The sequence below is a fragment of the Heptranchias perlo genome, chromosome 23 (genome assembly GCF_035084215.1).
Source record: "Heptranchias perlo isolate sHepPer1 chromosome 23, sHepPer1.hap1, whole genome shotgun sequence".
Taxonomy (NCBI): Eukaryota; Metazoa; Chordata; class Chondrichthyes; order Hexanchiformes; family Hexanchidae; genus Heptranchias; species Heptranchias perlo.
Window position 1 is genome coordinate 42402788 of NC_090347.1, and position 23067 is coordinate 42425854.

The following is a 23067-nucleotide window of genomic DNA, read 5'->3' on the forward strand; positions in this document are numbered from 1 at the left end:
GAACCTTTGTCGGAAAGTGAAATAATAAAGACTATACAGCACGTACAGGAGGGAGAAATTCCACGGTGTCTGGAGACACGAAGAGGCTCGCCCCGAAGACAGTGAGGTGCCGAGTGAGGCAGACAGCTTCTTCTGGCCTGGTCCAGTGCGTGGGCACGATGCCATCCGTCCTCCACCGCAGGCTCTGGAAGTCGAAGTACTGGCAGAGCGAGGTGTACACGGTGACAGAGATGCCCACTCGCGCAGAGGAGAAGCAGCTGGAAACGGTGACGTAGAATTCCTCGCTGGTGGTGTCGTACACCCTGTAACAAACAGGAGTCAGGCAGGTCAGTGTCAGGATCCCAGCCCCAAGGGGGAATCTCAGCACCTGGCAGGGAGAACAAGGGAAACAATTCAACCAAGGGTGACGACCTGAGGAGAGTGCTCAGAGCTCACATCTGTTTGTTGGCTGATTAACCAAATAAACCAGGTGCCTTTCTACTGCAGATCTAAGTGCACTGCTTTTCTAAAGAGTCGGACCATAGGCCGGATGGCCTCCTCCTGTGTCTGCCGAGACTCCGTGGGTAGTACTCTCGGCTCTGAGTCAGAAGGTTGTGGGTTCGAGCCTCACACCAGAGACTTGAGCACAAAATCTAAGCTGACGCTCCCAGTGCAGTATTGAGGGAGTGCTGCACTGTCGGGGGTGCTGCCATTCAGATGAGACGTTGAAACCGAGACCCCGTCTGCCAAAGATGAGCTTGTAGGCCTTTTCCTGCTCCAAAAGAATCAATCAATGATCAATAAAGAACTTGTATTTATATAGAGCCTTTCTCAACCTCAGAACGTCCCAAAAAACAATGAAGTACTTTTTGAAGTGTAGTCACTGTTGTAATGTAGGAAATGCAGCAGCCAATCTGCGCACAGCAAGCTCCCACAAACAGCAATGAGATAATGACCAGATAATCTGTTTTAGTGATGTTGGTTGAGGGATAAATATTGGCCAGGATGACAATCCCTACGTGGTCAGTTTTCGGTAAAATATTAAAATGCCTACGTGGCAAAGAAGCAGAATGCAAAATGGATAGAAAGGGTTAATTAGTTAGTAACTGAGATTGGTACAGGTGGCCTGGCCTCCTGCTGGGCCATATGTTTGCGTAGTCAGCAGGTTTGCATGGTCTTATCAATGTAGAGTCTTTGATGTGATTCAAGGACTGGTCTGAATGTCTCCATGTTTATGGCAGATCAATATAGGTAACAAGCTTAGCCAAAGTTGAAAGACATTCCAGGTTGGGAGATAAGGAACAGAAGGGACAGGGAAGAACATTCCAAGTTGGAAGGTGAGGAAGTATCCCCTTTGATGTCTAACAGCAGCATGATCAGCACATGGACGATTTATGATTGGCCGGAAATAATGTAACCTCGCATGGCAACCTATTCCCGGCTTATGATTGGTGTTGACCCTCGTTAAGTATGTTCCAACCCTATTGATTAGTATAAAAACGTGTGGATTTCTGTATGTTTTTGTTCTTGCTCTGCCAGCATAGAGGGACTCTATCAGGAGTCCAAATCAATGCTGCAGACTAAGAACCCTGCTATTAAAGTTGTGCTGAACTTTAAAATGTATTCGACTTCAGTTTTTACTGTACCAGACTGAGGGGAAAGAATCCGGATCGTCAAGGACACCAGGGAAAACTCCCTGCTCCTCTTCGAATAGTGTCATGGGATCATTTACATCCACCTGTGAGGTCAGACAGGGCCTCGGCTTAACGTCTCATCCAAAAGGCAGCCCCTCCGACAGTGCAGCACTCCCTCAGTCCTGCACTGGGAGTGTCAGCCTGGATTATGTTCTCAAGTGGGACTTGAACCCAGGACTATCTGACTCAAGAAGTGAGAGTGCTACCACTGGGCCATGGTTGGTTCCTTATAAAAGGCGCCTGATGAAGTGAAAGCCTACTGTGTGTGACGTGATGACGTCATCTCTGCGTCTTCTCAAAGGAGAAGTGGATTCCAAAACTGGCTCCCGCCCCTTTAATTAAAGCCGAGAATAAACCTAGTTGTCAGCCATAATTTAACATTGCAGTGAATGCGCTGAGCCCACACACGAGAGACTCTACTCACTCAGGCGACAGGAAGATGGTGTGTTCAGCACTCAAACTGCCAGTGTCGGAAGGCAATGCGATTCCCCTTGTCGCATTGTACGGGGACCCGTCAAACCGGGAATCATTGTGGAGGTGGACACGGACGAAGGGATCAGAGTCCTGGGCTCCTCCGAACTCTGGAGAGAGAGAGATTCCAAATCGTTAGGGAAAGACCCGGCTGCATGGAAAAAGATGGGAGTTATGGGATGGCAGCTAGGGAACCACTGGATAGAGGAACAGGCTTAAAAATAGGCAACAGGGTGGAGCAGTTGATGGGAACAAACTGGAAAAGGGTTAAAAGTCAGATGGCCCTTGGGTTCCAATGACCTCCCCACCTCTCCTGAAGGCGCTGACTCATGCTGAGGTTTGATTCCATGCACACTGACAGCCCTGCCACCCACCTGAGCCTGTGCAGTGAGTTTCAGCCGGCTATTCGGCTGTGCAGGCCATCACGGCTGAACCCGATCCTGCCCTCACCTGGCACCCACACCCGTGCACTTTCTAACGGAGGTCACTGGATAACAATTGACGGAGCAGGAACCCTGGCTGATTGATGAGGTCAATGGTGGTGACCCAGCTACGGCCCTTGGCTGGGATCAGCTAACTCAGCACAGACCTGGGATAAAACCTCAGACCTTACTGTTACACTGAGGCAATGCCATAGCCCACTAGGCAATTGGCAGAGCCTGTAGTACACTTTGGGCAGGGATTTCGTAAGCAAAATCCGCAACTTTGCAAATGATACCAGAGACAAGGCAGGGAAAAAAATAAGGAACAATGCAACTATATTCAGAAGGGTTTAAACCTTTTAGGTAACTGGGCCCACAGGTGGCAGATGCAGATCGATGTGATTCAATGTTAGAAATAGTGGAGAGAGCAGCTGGGAGCTGCTGTCACCGAGCCTGGAATGAGAGTTCTAGAAGTAGTGTCTTTCGCTTATAGATTTATTTAAGGAAATGATACAGACACACGCAATGATGCGAAGGCTGCAGGAAACCTCCCGTTACAGTTGATGAGCTCAGGAGGAGGCCATTCAGCCCCTCGAGCCTGTCCCACTATTCTATTACATCATGCCTGATCTGTACCTCAACTCCATATCCCTTGATACCCTTACCGAACAAAAATTTACAGTACTCCCTGTACGATACCATACCTTATACTCTCTGTACTGTACTCCCAGTACTATACTCCTTGTACTGTAAGACACCTTGAACTCCCTTTATAATTTTAGATCACCCCCAACCTTCTAAACTCAAGGGAATACAAGCCATGTTGATGTAAACAAGGTGACAACACTGCGGACTCCTAACTACTTGTTGGCACCCGCAGAATTATCCCTTTGTTTACGTTGGCAGCTGCACAGCTGTAGGCTGAAGCTCCTACCTCTCCATAGTAACCCCAGCGTGGAAGATTATTGGTGGTTCTGGATATGCCATTTCCCGGTGCTGGCGAGCTGGAATCTAATTGCCAGCAGTAACGGGGACCGGAAATAACATTTGCTTTATTTTTCTGAAACAGAGGCCTTGATTTTGAGTCGGAGCGGGATCGTTCTGTGCGAGGGGTCGGGGTGAGCGACAAACTCGCAGGCCCGGAGAGATTCTGACTCCCGGGCCTCACTTCCATAGTCAGACTCTGACTGTCACCTGATCCCGGAATCAGTGCCTGGCTGGCAGGCAGGCGGGAGCAGGAATTCGGGCAGGAGGAGGCCATCTCCGGAGACCCACAGGAATGGTCCCCGGCTGTCAGCTAAATGGTGAGGTGGGGGAGGGAGGAGTCTAGAAGTGATCACAATTGGCGGGGGGGTGGGGGAAAGGAGAAATTTGAGGCAAGGGGGGCCCCCAAGGTTTCCTTGTGAGGCCCAGCACTCCTGCCCCTTCCTAACCCCATATGGAATTTAAAACTTATCTCGCTGGGGACCTCGTCTAACCCCCAATCCGAGTGGGGAAGTCATCGCTGCTCCCCGGCTCAGGCCTCAGGTTAAAATAGCAGATCAGGCCCGATGCCATCATCAGAGCCCGACCTGTATATTCAAAGAGGGCGTCACTGGCTTGGGGATGGATGTCTTTGCCACCTGCAAAGTTAAAATTGCAGTCGGTCAGATTGGGGTGGGAACAGAGTGGGTAAATCTACCCTGATTAAGGTTGCCAACCCTCCAGGGTTGCCCTGGAGTCTCCAGGAATTAGCGACTAATCTCCAGGACACTGCTATGAACAAACCGAAGAGAAAAATCATGGGGAGCATTAAAAATTGTGTTTTCAAAAAAACAATTTCCTTGAACACTTTGTTTATTCGTAATAAAAATATTGGAGATGGGAACAAAAAGATTTCTTGACTGACAGTCAAGAATCGTCCAATCAGGTAACAAAGAGTCTATTCGCTTTCCAACTGGCCGTAGGAAGGGGATGCCCCACAAGTATGGACATGTTGGGTAACCAATGGCGGGAGTGTGGGGGTGGGGCAGTTCGAGGCAGGAGGTCATGTGATGACACCTCAAGGACTACGTCCAACCAGAGTTGGCGACTCTACCCCTGCTCCACTTTAACTGACCCCCCCACCCCAGGCAGGGGGTAAATCCTGGCCAGGACTTTTTTTCTCTCTCTAAACTGACACGTGACAATCAACGAGCGGCATAAGTGATTGAGAAAAGACGCACCTAACAGGGTGAATCGCAGGCGAATGTGGAGCCCAGCCGCCCGGTTACTGTTCACGGGCCGGACGGTGAAATTCACGCTCTCTCCGGGTCCGAGGGTCCTCGACGTGGCGCCACGCTCCAGCCGCCGCGGCCTCCCATCTGCCAGCGTGACTCGGATGGACCTCTCCCCGGACAGGCCGCTGACGGGGACCGGGAGCCCCTGTGGGCTGCTGAACTCCATGGAACCGAGGCGGGTGGAGATGCTGTAGTTGCCGATGGAGCCTGCCGGGAAGGGGTTGACCCCGAGGCTCATGGTGACCTGGATGAGCTGGCGGTTCCCAGACAGCTGGAGGGATAGCGCCCGGGGGATATGGAAGTGGCAGCGGTCCCCGGGCCGGGCACACAGCAGGTTAAAGGGGTCCGTTCTCTTCCCCTGCACTTCGATCTCCGAGACGGATAGGGACAAGAGCTCCTCGTTGAAGACACGGGAGCGCATGAGGGACTGGACGAGTTTGCTGGTCAGCTGGAAGACGGAGGCAGAAGTGACCAGGTCGCCTCCCCTCTCAGTCCTGTTATTTGGATCGGAGTCTACCGCAGCCATTGCAGCACCTGCATAGGGAAACACAAGAACAGGTCGGCACAGCATCGCACTATAATCTCCGACATATCTCAGCCAGTCTCCACTCCTGAAGATCGAGAGGAGCGCCGGCAGCAGTGGGAATAACCCTGGGAGAGGTCAGTGATTGACCGACCAGTGGGTGAAGCACAGAGAGTGACTGGGAATAAACCCAGGAGTGAAGGGTGAGGAATGGCCAGGATTGAGTGACTGGGAATAAACCCAGATTTCATTTCCACATTCACCTGAGGAAGGAGGAAGCCTCCGAAAGCTTGTGAATTTCAAATAAAATTGCTGGACTATAACTTGGTGTTGTAAAATTGTTTACAATTGTCAACCCCAGTCCATCACCGGCATCTCCACATCGGGAATAAACCCAGGAGTGAAGGGTGAGGAAAGACCAGGAATAAAGAATGATTGGGAATAAACCCAGGAGTGAAGGTCAGGGAATGGCCAGGTATAACTCGCATTACTAGGAATAATGGTGGGAGAGAGGGAGAGGAAGTGGCTGGGAATAAACCCAGGAGTGAAGGGTGGGGAATGGTCAAGAATAACTCAAGAGTGACTGGGAATAATGGTGGGAGAGAGGCAGAGGAAGTGACTGGGAATAATGGTGGGAGAGAGGCAGAGGGAAGTGACTGGGAATAATGCTGGGAAAGAGGATGGGGGGACATACAGGAATAATGCTGGGAAGGAGGAGGGGGGACATACAGGAATAATGCTGGGAAGGAGGAGGGGGGACATACAGGAATAATGCTGGGAAAGAGGAGGGCGGACATACAGGAATAATGCTGGGAAGGAGGAGGGGGGACATACAGGAATAATGCTGGGAAGGAGGAGGGGGGACATACAGGAATATTGCTGGGAAAGAGGAGGGGGGACATACAGGAATAATGCTGGGAAGGAGGAGGGGGGACATACAGGAATAATGCTGGGAAAGAGGAGGGGGGACATACAGGAATAATGCTGGGAAAGAAGAGGGGGGACATACAGGAATAATGCTGGGAAAGAAGAGGGGGGACATACAGGAATAATGCTGGGAAAGAAGAGGGGGGACATACAGGAATAATGCTGGGAAAGAGGAGGAGGGAATGACGGGGAATTTCGCCCAGCAATTTTTATTTTAAAGAACATCTGTATCAGTAGTGGGAAGACAGTGCAGAGCTGGAGCTGGCAATGAGCAGGACCCACGATGAGTTGAGTGTCTGTTGTGGTTTTGTGCACCATGGTCCCCTACTTGCTGATCTCTTGATCACACCTGTGTGGGCAGAGACTTGTGGAGGGAGGAGGGGGTTACTTTTGTCATCAGGAGGTGCATGAGGATGGTGCGGTGCCTCTCTGTGGGGTAACCCGCAACCTCTCTCCACCCCCTCCCCCTGTGGGAACAGGTAGCGCCTGGACTCTACCCAGTTAGTCCCCAAGGGAATAGGTCATGTCTCAAAGAACAGCACTAACGAAGAAAGACTTGCATTTATATAGCACCTTTCACGACCTCAGGACATCCCAAAGCGTTTTACAGCCAATGAAGTACTTTTTGAAGTGTAGGAAACGCGGTAGCTAATTTGCATACAACATGATCCCATGAACAGCAATGAGATAATGACCAGATCATCTGTTTTTTAATGATGTTGGTTGAGGGATAAATATTGGCCAGGACATCAGGGACTGCTCCCCAGCTCTTCTTCAAAATATCCATGGGATGTTTTACGTCCACTTGAGAGAGCAGACGGGGGCTCGGAAGACAGCACCTCTGACAATGCAGCACTCCCTCAGTACTGCACTGAGGTGTCAGCCTAGATTATGTGCTCAAGTCTCTGGAGTGGGACTTGAATCACTCCCCAGTGGGAGGGATCTGGGGAAGATAACATAAATCTGAAGAAAAAAGAAATCGGAAATGGGAGCAAAGGTCAGACCAAGTTAAGGAATAAGGGTGACATAAACGGTCAGGGAAAAAATACAGTTATAGGACATAAGTACAAAATGACTGTTTAAAACAAAAAGAAGGGAACAATTACTAAAAACAAATTAAATTGCCTGTACAGCAATGTGCACAGCATCCAAAACGAAACAGGAGAACTGGAGGCAATAATTCATAACGAGGCGTCAGGTGTGGTAGAGATAATTGAAACATGGCTACATAATGATCTGGGCTGGCTGTTAAATATTGTAGGATATGATGTATTTAGAAAGGATAGGGAAGGAAGATGGGGTGGTGGGTGGGGTAGCTGTACTAATTAGAGACAACATAATGGCAATAGAAAAAAGGGACATCAGTGACATTAAGATAGAAACAGAATCATATGGATTGAGACAAAGAGAAGGAAGGGATCGATCAGGTTAATAAGTATATTCTACAGACCACCTAATAATGGAAGGGAAGTGGAGGATGAAATATGGAGACAAATCTATGAAATGAGTAAAAAACATCGAATAATAATCATGGGAGATTTCAACTACCCCCAAATAAGCTGGCAAGAAGAGTTAGAGAAACGGGAACGGGGACTGGAGTTTTTACAGTGTGTACAGGACTCCTTTCTTACCCAGTATGTGAGAAGCTCAACAAGAGGATCTAGTAATGGGAAATGAACCGGAACAGATAAGAGAAGTAAGCATAGGGGAACATCTAGGCAAGAGCGATCATAACATAAAAAGGTTTAAAATAATGATTGAGAAAGACATAAGACAAAGACCAAAGTAATAGATTAGAAAAAGCTAATTTTGAGGGGATGAGAATGGAACTAGGGAAGGTAAACTGGAAGAAAAATTTGACAGACAAAAAGATAGAACAGCAGTGGGAAATATTTAAAATATTTCCCACTGCTGTTCTATCTTTATGTTCAGGAGAAATATATTCCTCTAAAAAACAAGAACAAACTAGCCAATAACGAAATACCATGGATGAATAAAGAGAGAAGGGTAAAATTGAAACTAAAAAAAGGCATATTCTAAGTACATAGACAATAAAGGAGAGGATGACAAAAGGGACTAGGAAGAGATCAGGAAAGAAGTCAAAAAAAACAATTAGGAAAGCAAAGAGAAACTAAGATATTAAATTATCAAGGAATATAAAGAAATAGTAAAGTATTCTACAGACACATAAATAACAAAATAAAAATCAGAATAGGGAGAGGGCCACTAAGGGATGCACAAGATAAACTCACAGGTAATGACAGCAAAATAGTTACTTTGCCTCAGTATTTACCAGGGAGACTAACGTAGTGGGCATAACATTAGAAGAGGAGATCAAAAAAGATAATAAAAACACTTAAGTTAGAAAGGTGGGAGATAATTGATAAACTAATCAAACTTAGGGAGGGTAAGACCCCTGGTCCGGATGGATTGCATCCTCGAATATTAAAAGAAGTTAGGGAGGAGATAGCAGAGGCAATGTTACATATATATATGAAAATTCACTAGAAAAGGGAATAGTGGCAGAGGACTGGCAGACAGCTAATGTTAGTCCTATATTTAAAAAGTGAGATAGAACAAGTCCAGGGAGCCATAGAGAGTGGTAAGAATGTGGAATGCATTACCACAAGGAGTAGTTGAGGCAAATAACATAGATGGAATTAAGGGGAAGCTAGATAAGCACATGAGGGAGAAAGGAATAGAAGGATATGCTGATAGGGTTAGATGAAGTAGGGAGGGAGGAAGCTCGTACAGAGCTTAAACGCCGGCATAGACCAGTTGGGCTGAATGACCCGTGTCTGTGCTGTAGTTTCGATGTAACTCAATGAACCCATGACCTTCTGACTCAGAGGCAAATGTGCTACCAACTGAGCCATGGCTGATACAAAGGATAACAGTGCACGTGGTAAATGTGAAGGTCCCACTAATGAAGGTCTCCCTATGACAATAGGATAATACACTGACACATAGAGGTGCTGGGTACCTAGGATTCTCAAAATGTTTGTTCCAGCCTCGAGGGGTGTGGCGGATCCTTGACCCGACTCGTTCCCAATGATGTCAATCATTCGTCTGCTCATCTTCAGGCTTCCGGTCAGGCCCTGTCCCCCAACAAATTCTCGGGGAAAAGCCTGCAGGAAAAAGCAGCGATTCATAAAATGAAAAATCTTTGAGTGCTCATTCATTGTTGATTTTTTAAAGTTGTCACACCTGAAAGAATCTCCTCAGAGGCATCTCACTAGGAGTGTCTCACCAGGAGTGTCTCACCAGGAGTGTCTCACCTCCAAGGTAAAATAGCATGACTGGCTCAAATAACCACATACCAATTCAGTTACCAATGAATTCAAAAATGGAGCCAGTAACCAACAGAAAACCAACCAATTAAACCCCTCATTTTCTTTAACGCACTAACCAGTAAATATCACAAACCTGGTTGATTACATTGCTCAAATAATTTCTTCCCAATGTTCTAAGTCACCAATTTCCTTCTTCACTCAGGTTAGTGTATGCAAATAGAAATAACATTTGTAACATAATGCAACAAAAAAAAACCACAATCCTGAAAAATAAATTTACCCATAAAATTGGTTATTTAATGTTACTTAAGCCTGAAAGTAGCTCCCCCCAAACAGGGCCTTCCATCTTTTTTTAAATTCATTCTGAGGAAATTGGTGTTGCTGGCAAGGTTGGCATTAGTTGCCCATTCCTAGTTGCCCTGAGAAGGTGCTGGTGAGCCTTCTTGAACCACTTGTAGCAGTTTGATACAACTGAATGGCTTAGCAGGTCACTGTATAGAATCATAATAATTTATGGCACTGAAGGAGGCCATTTGGCCCATCGTGTTTCTGCTGGCCAAAAAAAAGCTGTCCAGCCTAATCCCACTTTCCAGCTCTTGGTCCATATCCCTGTAGGTTACGGCACTTTAAGTGCATATCCAAGTACTTTTTAAATGTGATGGGGGTTTCTGCCTCTACCACCCTTTCAAGCAGTGAGATCCAGACCCCCACCACCCTTTGGATGAAAAAATTTCTCAACTTACCTCTAATCCTTCTACCAATTACTTTAAATCTATGCCCCCTGGTTATTGACCTCTTAGCTAAGGGAAATAGGTCCTTCCAATCCACTCTATCGAGGCCCCTCATAATTTTATACACCTCAATTAAATCTCCCCTCAGCCTCCTCTGTTCCAAAGAAAACAACCCCAGCCTATCCAATCTTTCCTCATAGCTAAAATTGTCCAGTCCTAGCAACTTCCTCATAAATCTCCTCTGTATCCTCTCTAATGCAATCACATCTTTCCTGTAATGCGGTGACCAGTACTGTACGCAGTACTCAAGCTGTGGCCTAACTAGCGTTTTATGCAATTCTAGCATAACCTCCCTGCTCTTATATTCTATGCCTCGTCTAATAAAAGAAAGTATCCCGTATGCCTTCTTAACAACCTTATCTACCTGTCCTGCTATCTTCGGGGATCTGTAGACATGCACTCCAAGGTCCCTCTGTTCCTCTAAGTATCCTCCCATTTATTGTGTACTCCCCCTTGCCTTGTTTGCCCGCCCCAAATGCATTACCTCACACTTCTCCGGATTGAATTCTCACTTTTCTGCCCACCTGACCAGTCCATTGATATCTTCCTGCTGTCTACAGCTTTCCTCCTCACTATCAACCATACGTAAATTTTTGTATCATCTGCAAACTTCTTAATCATGCCCCCTACATTTAAGTCTAAATCATTGATATATACCACAAAAAGCAAGGGAATTGCGGAAGCCCACTGGAAACAGCCTTCCAGTCACAAAAACACCCATTGACCATTACCCTTTGCTTCCTGCCACTGAACCAATTCTGGATCCAACTTGCCACCTTCCCTTGAATCCCATGGGCTTTTACATTTCTGACCAGTCTGCCATGTGGGACCTTGTCAAAAGCCTTGCTAAAATCCATGTACACTACATCAAACGCACTACCCTCGTCGACCCTTCTTGTTACCTCCTCAAAAAATTCAATCAAGTTAGTCAGACACCACCTTCCCTTAACAAATCCATGCCTACTGTCCTTAATTAATCCGTGCCTTTCTAAATGACGATTAATACTGTCCCTCAGAATTTTTCTAATAATTTGCCCACTACCGAGGTTAGACTGACTGGCCTGTAATTACTCGATCTACCCCTTCCTCCCTTTTTAAACAACAGTACAACGTTAGCAGTCCTCCAATCCTCCGGCACCATGCCTGTAGCCAGAGAGGATTGGAAAATGATGGTCAGAACCTCCGCCATTTCCTCCCTTGCTTCCCTCAACAGCCTGGGATACATTTAATCCGGGCCTGGCAATTTATCTACTTTCGACGATGCTAATCCCGTTACGATTTCCTCTCTCACTATGTTTATCCCATCCAATATTTCACACTCCTCCTCCTTAACTACAATGTTTGCATCGTTCCCCTCTTTTGTGAAGACAGTCGTAAAAGTATTCATTAAGAACCATACCCACATCTTCTGCCTCCACACACAGGTTACCTTTTTGGTCTCCAATAGGCCCTACTCTTTCCTTAGTTATCCTCTTGTTCTTTATGTATTTACAAAACATCTTTGGATTTTCCTTGATTTTCCTTGCCGATATTTTTTCATGCCCTCTCTTTGCTTTCCTAATTTCCTTTTTAATTTCACCCCTGCACTTTCTATACTCCTCTAGGCTTTCTGCAGTATTGAGCTCTCGGTATCTGACATAAGCTTCCCTTTTTTGCCTTATCCTACCCTGTAGGCTCCTTGACATCCAGGGGGCTCTAGATTTGGGAGTCCCACCCTTTTTCTTTGTGGGAACATATTTGTTCTGAACCCTCACTATCTCCTCCTTGAATGCCTCCCACTGCTCTGACACTGATTTACCGGATTTTTGAGAGGGCAGTTAAGGGTCAGCCATGTTGATGTGGGACTGGAGTCACATATAGGCCAGACTCGAAAAGACATTATCTGGAACCTGATATTTTGAATTTCACCTGGGCCTAGGAACTTCTAGCAGCAATTGACAAATGCTCTGTGTGTATGAGAGATGCATAATGGGAGTTGCAGTTTATACCTTGGCCCTGCGGAACTACATTATCCAGAGCACACCATGACAACCCATTAGAAAAGGTCGAGGGAGTTCTAGCTCCTGTGGGGAATTTGAGTGAGAGAAAGAGAAAAAAGAACTTGCATTTATATAGGGCCTTTCAGGATATCCCAAAGTGCTTCACAGCCAATTAAATACTTATGAGGTGTAGTCACTGTTGTAATGTCAGAAACATGGCAGCCAATTTGCACACACAAGGTCCCACAAACAGATAATCTGTTTTTAGGTGTCACTCCCTCAGTACTGTATTAGAGTGTCAGCCCAGATTTTTGTGCTCAAGTCTCTAGAGTGGGACTTGAACACATGACCTCCTGATTTAGAGGCGAGAATGCTACCACTGAGCCACAGCTGACACACAAAGAGAGAAAGAGAGACAGAGAGAATGAAAGACAGAGACAGAGTGAGAGAGAAACACAGAGAGACAGCGAACGAGCGAGCGAGTGAGAAGAGAAAGAAAAGAGAGAAGAAAAAGAAAAAAGAGAAAGAAAGAAGGAACGAGAGTGGGTGTATGTGAGTGTGAGTCTGATTGAGTGTGAGTGTGCGAATGTGAGTGTGAGTGGGAATGAGTGAGACATGTTCCAACTTGTGCACTATGCCTTAGAAGGAGGTCCTGACCCAGTGAATTTACGACCTGCGGCTACCTGCATGGTGAACACCACAAGCTGTTTAAAGAGAAGGAAAAGAAGCTGCTGTTTCCTCACCGCACACTGAGCCAGCACCGCGCTGACCTGGGTCACATCCTCCAGCGTGATGACGTTCAGAGACGTCAGTGCCAGGGTCACGTTACTACGGATGGCGATCCGGTCCTGCAGGGCTTGTTCATGGAGCCTGAAGTCCTGAAAACAAAATATCAAACCAGAAATCTGAGACCTCCTTCCTATCCTGAATGTTTCCGTCACAGAGTGAGATGCATCATAATGCTCTCCACTTGCTCCATGTTGCTCTGAACTTTAAATGTTATTAGCAAATTGCCTGTGCTGTTGGCACAAGTTTATGAATATGTTTTATGGAGTTGGGAGAGACACTTTAGAATTTCACTCCACAGAACCACCTAGTGGCCAGATTCTTAAAAAAATTCATTATCAGAATGTGGGCATCGCTGGCGAGGCCAGCATTTATTGCCCATCCCTAATTGCCCTTGAGAAGGTGGTGGTGAGCCGCCTTCTTGAACCACTGCAGTCCGTGTGGTGAAGGTTCTCCCACAGTGCTGTTAGGAAGGGAGCTCCAGGATTTTGACACAGCGACAATGAAGGGACGACGATATATTTCCAAGTCAGGATTGTGTGTGACTTGGAGGGGAATGTGCAGGTGGTGTTGTTCCCATGTGCCTGCTGCTCTTGTCCTTCTATGATGTGGAGATGCCGGTGATGGACTGGGGTTGACAATTGTAAACAATTTTACAACACCAAGTTATAGTCCAACAATTTTATTTTTAATCCCACAAGCTTTCGGAGGCTTCCTCCTTCCTCAGGTGAACGGTGTGGAAATAACATTTTCGAATCCTTCGCATTTTAAAATCACAGAACAATGCCTGGTGATTACTGCCTGTTGCCAAGGCAATCACAGTGAGCAGACAGAAAGGTGTCACCTAAAAAGGCCACCGAATATACAAACCCCCAAAAACAAAAAAAGAGAGAGAGAGATAAGGAAGACAGTCAATGACCCGTTATATTAAAAACAGATAACATTTGTTCGCTGGTGGGGTTACGTGTAGTGTGACATGAACCCAAGATCCCGGTTGAGGCCGTCCTCATGGGTGCGGAACTAGGTGTCCTTCTAGGTGGTAGAGGTCGCGGGTTTGGGAAGTGCTGTCGAAGAAGCCTTGGCGAGTTGCTGCAGTGCATCCTGTGGATGGTACACACTGCAGCCACAGTGCGCCGGTGGTGAAGGGAGTGAATGTTTAGGGTGGTGGATGGGGTGCCAATCAAGCGGGCTGCTTTGTCCTGGATGGTGTCAAGCTTCTCGAGTGTTGTTGGAGCTGCACTCATCCAGGCAAGTGCAGAGCATTCCATCACACTCCTGACTTGTGCCATGTAGATGGTGGAAAGGCTATGGGGGGGTCAGGAGGTGAGTCACTCGCCGCAGAATACCCAGCCTCTGACCTGCTCTTGTAGCCACAGTATTTATGTAGCTGGTCCAGTTATGTTTCTGGTCAATGGTGACCTTCAGGATGTTGATGGTGGGGGATTCGGCGATGGTAATGCCGTTGAATGTCAAGGGGAGGTGGTTGGATTCTTTTGTTGGAGATAGTCATTGCCTGGCACTTATCTGGCACGAATGTTACTTGCCACTTATCAGCCCAAGCCTGGATGTTGTCCAGCTCTTGCTTAATGTGGGCATGGACTGTTTTATTATCTGAGGGTTTGCGAATGGAACTGAACACTGTGCAATCGTCAGCGAACATCCCTACTTCTGACCTTATGATGGAGGCAAGGTCATTGATGAAGCAGCTGAAGATGGTTGGGCCCAGGACACTGCCCTGAGGAACTCCTGCAGCAATGTCCTGGGGCTGAGATGATTGGCCTCCAACAACCACTACCATCTTCCTTTGTGCTAGATATGCCTCCAGCCACTGGAGCCTTTTCCCCCTGATTCCCATTGACTTCAATTTTACTAGGGCTCCTTGATGCCACACTCGGTCAAATGCTGCCTTGATGTCAAGGGCAGTTACTCTCACCTCACCTCTGGAATTCAGCTCTTTTGTCCATTTTTGGACCAAGGCTGTAATGAGGACTGGAGCTGAACGGTCCTGGCGGAACCCGAACTGAGCATCGGTGAGCAGGTTATTGGTGAGTAACTGCCGTCTGATAGCACTGTCGACGACACCATCCATCACTTTGCTGATGATTGAGAGTAGACTGATGGGGTGGTAATTGGCCGGATTGGATTTGTCCTGCTTTCTGTGGACAGGACATACCTGGGCAATTTTCCACATTGTCGGGTAGATGCCAGTGTTGTAGCTGTACTGGAACGGTTTGGCTAGAGGTGCGGCTAATTCTGGAGCACAAATCTTCAGCACTACAGCCGGGATGTTGTTGGGGCCCATAGCCTTTGCTGTATCCAGTGCACTCAGCCGTTTCTTGATATCACATGGAGTGAATCGAATTGGCTGAAGACTGGCTTCAGTGATGTTGGGGATCTCGGGAGGAGGCTGAGATGGATCATCCACTCAGCACTTCTGGCTGAAGATGATTGCAAACGTTTCAGCCTTGTCTTTTGCACTCACGTGCTGGACTCCGCCATCATTGAGGATGGGGATGTTTACAGAGCCTCCTCCTCCCGTTAGTTGTTTAATTGTCCACCACCATTCATGACTGGATGTGGTGGGACTGCAGAGCTTTGATCTGATCCGTTGTTTGTGGGATCGCTTAGCTCTGTCTATAGCAAGCTGCCGAGTGTGCCATCAAGGAGTCCTAGTAAAATTGGAAGTCAATGGGAATCGGGCGGAAAACTCTCCAGTGGTTGGATTCATACCTAGCACAAAGGAAGGTGGTAGTGGTTGTTGGGGGCCAATCAGCTCAGCCCCTGGGCATCACTGCAGGAGTTCCTCAGGGGAGTATCCTAGGCCCAACCATCTTCAGCTGCTTCATCAATCCATCATAAGGTCAGAAATAGGGATGTTCGCTGATGATTGCACAGTGTTTGGGTATGCCTGGTGCTGCTCCTGGCATGCTCTTTTACACTCCTCATTGAACTTGGAGGAGGTGGTGTTCCCATGCACCTGCTTTCCTTGTTCTTCTAGGTAGCAGAAATCACGGGTTTGGGAGGTGCTGCTGAAGAAGCCTTGGTGAGTTGCTGCAGTGCATCCTGTAGATAGTACACACTGCAGCCACGGTGAGCTGGTGATAGATGTTTAGGCTAGACCATAGTGATAGTTTGAATAACAAAATTGAGTGGGAAGTGTAGGATAGCCAGTTAGATGGGTAAATATTGACAGAAAGGCATGACCAATAATGTTGACAACAGGAAGTATGGTTTGTGAAGAGGAAATGAAAACTCTACCTTGCATACCTTGTACTCCCTGCACTGTATACCTTGTACTCCCTGCACTGTATACCTTGTACTCCCTGCACTGTACTCCCTACACTGTATACCTTGTACTCCCTGCACTGTATACACTGTACTCCCTGCACTGTACTCCCTACACTGTACTCCCTATACTGTACCATACCTTGTACTCCCTGTACTGCTCCCCCTGTAATATATTCCCTGTACTGCTCCCCCTGTAGTATATTCCCTGTAGTGTACTCCCTGTACCGTACTCCCTGTAGTATATCATGACTTGAAATACTGTGTACATTTCTGTATAACTTAAATTTATATTTTAAAAAGGCTTAATAATAATAAAGAAAATAACTGGAGCCCTTGAGGGAACTGACCCAGTGCGAGATCCTTGACACAGACCCCCCCCCAGCTCCGCGGTGAGTCCTCACCTGGTTGAGAGCACTGATGAGAGCGAGAGAGTACGGGATCACCTCCCCGGGATTGCCCTGCTGAACCAGGCCCCACAGCTCCGACTGGCTCTTGCTTTTCAACCAATTAACGACATTCTGCGATCCTGCTGGAAGATCCGGCATCAGGACCATCAGAGGCCTGTGAGGAAGGCAAGAGAGGGATGTCATTGCCTGGTTAGTGTGATGCTGTGTCATAAAAACAGATATTAAAATATCAACAAGTCTCGTGTACTGATTTATACAGATCAAAACTCAATTACTGCTCTGTGCTGGTTCACTTCAGGGAAGGGAATCTGCCGTCCCTTCCTGGTCTAGTCTACACGTGATTCCAGTCCCACACTATGAGTTTGACTCTTAGTGCCCCTCTGAAGCTGCCTAGCAATCCACCCAGTTGTAAACAATGGCTACTGCTCTATGCTGAGTTAGCTCACTATGTCGGGGTGAAGGCGGGGCTGCTAAGACACAGGCCTACGGAGGATAAAAAAAATCAGCCCAAGATCTCGACCCTGATCGCCGATCGGTGACTCCTGGAAAGTGCAGGTGGGAGTGAAGTTGGGATTTGTGCTTGGGTGCGATGCCCTTCGTGGCAGAATAGCTTGCCGACAGTTGCCTCACTGCGTGGGTGAGGTACTGAAGAGTGGCCATTGCCCGTGGAATTGTAACCCAGGAAGGAGTCAGTTCCTTCAAGCAAGGTGGAGGGAAACTGGAGGGGGAAATCATCAATAAAATACAGTCCTCACTGCCTATAGAGAGACGTGTTCACACGAACCCGATTTGCCTGCTATACCCGATGGCCAGTATAACGGGGGAACATTAATAAGATTAAAAATCATTCCAGTTAGTTGCCCTGGAGTGGCTGCTGAATGGAATTAGTATTTTACAGTTATCTGTAATTATACCCATTTTGTTCCATGAAAAATCTCAATCAGTGGCTTTGCCCATCATTAGTTTAAAATCATATCAATGGGATGCAAGTAAAAAGTTCTCTTTTTCGAAAGAATGTACTTTTATTAAAGACTGCCAGAGAGAAAATATCAGTGCCCTTTTTCAAGAGAAGGTCAGCTTCTTCGGTCTTTACTATCTCTCTTGGTTCCTTTGGAAGAGAGAGTGCGCAATGCATTGTTGGGTATTAATTGGCATCTGCGGGTTCCCATACGAAGGTATGGACTGAACCATTGTGGGGTACCCAAGGTAAGGCTTGATAATCTTCAGATCCTTTCTATACGTATCGATTTATGTGAAAGATTAACGGTCAGGCTCACGTAATTATATGAACTAGTGAATAAACACAGCTGTTTCTGCCCGAAATAAATGAAGCACTAAAGACGCTATAACAACAACAAATTGCATTTATATAGCACCTTTAACGCAGTGTAACATCCCAAGGGGCTTCACAGGAGCGATTATCAAACAAAATTTGACACCGTGTCACATAAAGAGATGTTAGGACAGGTGACCAAAAGCTTGGTCAAAGGTAGGTTTTAAGGAGCGTCATAAAGAAGGAGAGAGAGGTAGAGAGGCGGAGAGGTTGAGGGAGGGAATTCCAGAACGTAGGGCCTAGGCAGCTGAAGGCACGGCCGCCAACGGTGGAGCGATTAAAATCACGGATGTGCAAGAGGCCAGAATTGGAGCAGCGCAGAGATCTCGGAGGGTTGTAGGGCTGGAGGACTTTGAAATTGATGTTAATGCACATGGATAATGGTTATCACATTTTGGCTGATATAAGCGACTGCCCATTTTAAATGTGGATGTTTTCAGTGGTACAGAGTGTACTTCTGATCACACAGCAGTTACTGGTTAAATACCGGTCGTTGTGACATCAATGCAGTGGGCCACGAGTTCAGTGGAACTTTATTATCGCAAGGTTAATCGAGTTCCGGGATACGTTATCAGGAAAGGATGTTAAAGCAGACCGATGAGGTCAGGGGACAATAAGATGGGTTTCTGGAGAGCGAAGGGACTAAGGGATAAGATGAGAAGATTGGCAGGTGGGGTCGATCTATGAAAAAGGCCACAAGTTTGTTGGCCTTTCCCTGTTCCTGAAAGTCCGGGCAGCAGCTGGCAGAGCTGTAGATGGGCAAGTCCCCACTCACTTGTTAACAGCCGTGGTTTTAGCGCCCAGCAGATCCTCCACCTCAATGACTACGCTGACCACTGAGGCACTGCCCGTGGTGCCCGCAGGCAGCAACGCACTGAAGGAGGGTTTAATGCCCCGGTACAGCTGGAACCTATCACAAGCAGAGGAGCCACTGGGGCAGGTCACCGCCACCAATGAGTAAACCAGCTGATCAAGGCCTCCGTCCTCATCCCACCAGCCTGGAAAATACAAGAGGAACACAGAGTTAATTTCGACAGACACGTCCAACTGCGCTACTGGCACAGACACCATTCTGAATTTCCTGGGAAATGAGTTAGAGTATGAGAGGGTGGGCTGAGTCTTGATATTAATGCAGTCAGGGATCAGGAAGGAGGAAGAGTGTGCCAGACAGCGTAAGTGGAATAAGAAAGGGAAGTGCAGAGGATTACTGACAACAACTTGCATTTATATAGCACCTTTAACATAGTAAAACCTCCCAAGGTGCTTCACAGGTTATCGGACAAAATTTGACTTGACGTCAAAGAAGGATTCATTAGGACAGGTGACCAAAAGCCTGATCAAAGAGGTAGGTTTTAAGGAAGGTCTTAAAGGGGGAGAGAGGTGGAGAGGTGGAGAGGTTTAGGGAGGGAATTCCAGAGCTTCGGGCCTAGATGGCTAAAGGCAGGGCAGCCAACAGTAGAGCAAAGAGAATGGGGCATGCACAAGAGGTCAGAATTGGAGGAACTCAGAGTTCTCGTTGGGTTGTAGGGCAGGAGGAGGTTACAGGGATAGGGAGCACAGTAATACTGACAAAATAAAGCACAACAAAAGAGGTTGTGAGGGAGGGGGGGGAGAGGTCGGAGGCTAGAGGGGAGAGATGGATCATCTGTTACACGACAAGCTTATTCTTGTAACCTGTCTAGGAGTGTGGGAAGTGATAGTAGAGGCTCCCCATGTAGAACAGCAGTCTTGGACTTACTTGGGCTCTACAAAGTTAAGATCTGTTGAGGGACAACTTTCACCAAGCCTTATTCACTGGTGACATCTTTCTCTAAGGTGGTAATATGCAAGGTGAAGATGTAATTGACGCAACAACGTTAAGAATCCCGTTACGGTCCCGTTACACAACTGTTGTGCTTCTTCCTCCCCAAACAAAACAAAAATTGCCTTTTTTTTCTATGCAAAGGCCTTAGAGAGGGTTCAGCAGAGATTTACTACAATGGTACCAGGGATGAGGGACTTCAGTTATGTGAGAGACTGGAGAAGCTGGGGTTGTTCTCCTTAGAGCAGAGAAGGTTAAGGGGAGATTTGATTGAGGTGTTCAAAATCATGAAGGGCTTTGTTAGAGTAAATAAGGAGAAATTGTTTCCAATGGCAGAAGGGTTGGTAATGAGAGGACACAGATTTAAGGTAATCAGCAAAAGAACCAGAGAGGAGATGAGGAAACATTTTTTTATGCAGCGAGTTGTTATGATCTGGAATGCACTGCCTGAAAGGGTGGTGGAAGCAGATTCAATAATAGCCTTCAAAAGGGAATTGGATAAATACTTGAAGAGGAAAAATTTACAGGGAAATTGGGAAAGAGCAGGGGAGTGGGACTAATTGGATAGATCTTTCAAAGAGCCGGCACAGGCATGATGGGCTGAATGGCCTCCTCCTGTGCTGTACCTAATATGATACTGTGATTTTCTCTACGTCTATCCTATCAAACCCTTTCATAATCTATTAGGTCACCCTCAACCTTCTCGTTTCTAGAGAAAAGATCCCCAGCCTGTTCAATCTTTCCCGATAGGTATAACTTCTCAGTTCTGGTATCATCTTTGTAAAAGTTGACAGTCAAACGTGCAAAAATCATAAGGATGGCTGGAGTTTCACCCATCCTGGGATGGAAGGTGGCAGCACTAACACTACTGACCTAATGAACACAAAGATTCATCAAAAAAGCAGGAATCTGGAAGGGGCTGAGGGAAAAGAGTTGAAAACAAATGTGTCGTCACCAGTTACCTGTGCAGTTGAAGCTAAGTGGGGTCTCCAACAGGTAGAGGGCTTGGTCTGGGTGAATGGTGCAGACCCCTCCGCTGGGCGGGTAGTTAGGGGTCAGAATGATGCTGGAGAACCCTGTGATTTCCTCCTCCAGGTCAGTTATGTTCAAGGTGAAGGTGTAGTTGACCCCATTTTGGAGGACACCCTGCCGGACAACCAGGTCAGGGTTCGAGTCTCCTGTGGAAGTGGTTTTGTGGTCTAAGGTCAAAGCGTAGCCATCTGAACTTTGAACTGTCCATTTGTGCTGCAAAAAAAAAATGAAGCCTGAGAAATACATATGAACAGGTTGCCCGTCGAGCAGGATGGAGAACATCTATTCCTTTACATGAGTTGCAAATGTGAGGATCCTCTCACTTTATAGAACTGTTATATATAAAGGACTTGCATTTCTATAGCGCCTTTCACAACCTCAAAATGTCCCAAAGCGCTTTGAGGCCTACGATGAACTTTAGAAGTCTAGTCACTGTTGTAATGTAGGAAACGCAGCAGCCAATTTGTGCACAGCAAGGTCCCACGACCAGCAATGAGATAAATGACCTTGTCGTCTGATTTAATGTTGTTGGCCAAGGGATAAATGTTGGTCAGAACACCAGGGAGAACTCCCCTGCTCTTCTTTGAATTGTGCCATGGGATCTTTTTTATGTCCATCTGAGAGGGCAGGGCCTCGGTTTAACGTCTCACCAAAAGACGGCACCTCTGACAGTGCAGAGCTCCCTCAATACTGCACTGGGAATGTCAGCGTGGAATATTATCCTCCTGTTGGAGGTCGCTCCATGCACATCTCCAAAAAGACCAAGGCCTGTAGCAAACCGAGGGACGGAGGCAGAGATGGACACCCAACACGAAGGGGACCACGCTCCGTTATTGGGGAGACTCACAGTGGACTTGTTACCGCAGTTCTCACATCTTCCGGTCAGCGTGACGTGCGTGCTCCTGCTCACTCCGTAGCTCCAGAGGGCGTGGCAGGAGATACACTCCAACAACACACAGGGCATCTTCCCAGCTCGAACCAGGACCTGCAGTTCACAACACACAGGTTGAATCTTGGTCAGCACAGGGATACAGGTCTGAATTATACACGTCCAATACCATCACCAATTCAACACTTGCATTGTAGGGCACCTCCATTTCAACCCTTCTGACCCCAGGACTGTCCTGGAAGGCAAGGACAACCTTTAACTTTTCTTCTCAACCACAGACCCCACTCCTCCCCTCCCCTTCCTCTGTTCCTCTATTTTCACCTCTGACACCAAACGTTAAGAGCTCATTGATTTATTTATTTTAAAATATTAAAAGGATTCAATAGAGTTGATACAGAGAAACTATTTTCTTGGATGGGGGGGAATCAAGGTCGCGGGGACATAATCTTAAAATTAAAGCTGGGCCGTTTAGTTGGGAAATCAGGAAGTACTTTTTCACTCAAAGGATAATAGGAATCTGGAATTCTCTCCTCCAAAAGGCTGAGTCAATTGGAGCTTTCAAGACTGAGATCGATAGATTTTTTTTGTTGGGTAAGGGTATTAAGGGATATGGAGCCAAGGCGGGAAAATGGAGTTCAGGTGCAGATCAGCTAACTGAATGGTGGAACAGGCTCGAGGGGCTGAATGGCCTACTCCTGCTCCTATATCGCAAAAATCAAGACCCTGTACTCAGCAGCCTTCCATCCCTCCTCCACCCTGTGTACCCCTACCCCAGCCATCCTCACACCCTTGCCCAGCCCCATATTAATCTACAGCTTCTTCCCCATCTATCCTCTGTCCCACAGAGTCTATCTCCTCCATGAGACCCGCTGCCTATACCCTCGACCCACACTCAACTCAACCCTTCCTTCCACAACTACCCATACAGAGTCAGTGACTTTTCCCCGACTTGTGTCTTTTCAGACGTTGACAGGCCGACTGAGTGCTTCCAGAACTTTCTGCTTTCCTTTCAGATTTCCAGCCCCTGCTGCTGCTTTCTTTCCATCTCAATATTGCTGTGCTGTTCTCAATGTTCCGCACTCCCCGTCCTGAAGGCGCTGGACACCTTGCAGTACTTTGCCCGAGTAGCTATTCCACATGCTGGAGCTCAGACTGTGAGTGTTGGCAGACTATTCTACCATCATAACCAAGCTT

At 47.1% G+C, this 23067-nt stretch overlaps 1 protein-coding gene across 1 annotated transcript in view; it reads right to left on the bottom strand.

The window, feature by feature from the left end:
• pkd1b (polycystic kidney disease 1b) overlaps nucleotides 1–23067 on the bottom strand; it is a 146001-nt gene that overhangs the window by 55013 nt on the left and 67921 nt on the right. Inside the window, exons 13-21 of the mRNA XM_068004381.1 lie at nucleotides 21832–21969; nucleotides 20915–21197; nucleotides 18927–19149; nucleotides 16813–16972; nucleotides 13081–13215; nucleotides 9258–9402; nucleotides 4771–5358; nucleotides 2098–2254; nucleotides 47–302 (exon numbers count right to left, since the gene is read on the bottom strand). Of these exons, the coding sequence (XP_067860482.1) occupies nucleotides 47–302; nucleotides 2098–2254; nucleotides 4771–5358; nucleotides 9258–9402; nucleotides 13081–13215; nucleotides 16813–16972; nucleotides 18927–19149; nucleotides 20915–21197; nucleotides 21832–21969 (2085 nt within the window). The remainder of the gene's footprint in view (nucleotides 1–46; nucleotides 303–2097; nucleotides 2255–4770; nucleotides 5359–9257; nucleotides 9403–13080; nucleotides 13216–16812; nucleotides 16973–18926; nucleotides 19150–20914; nucleotides 21198–21831; nucleotides 21970–23067) is intronic.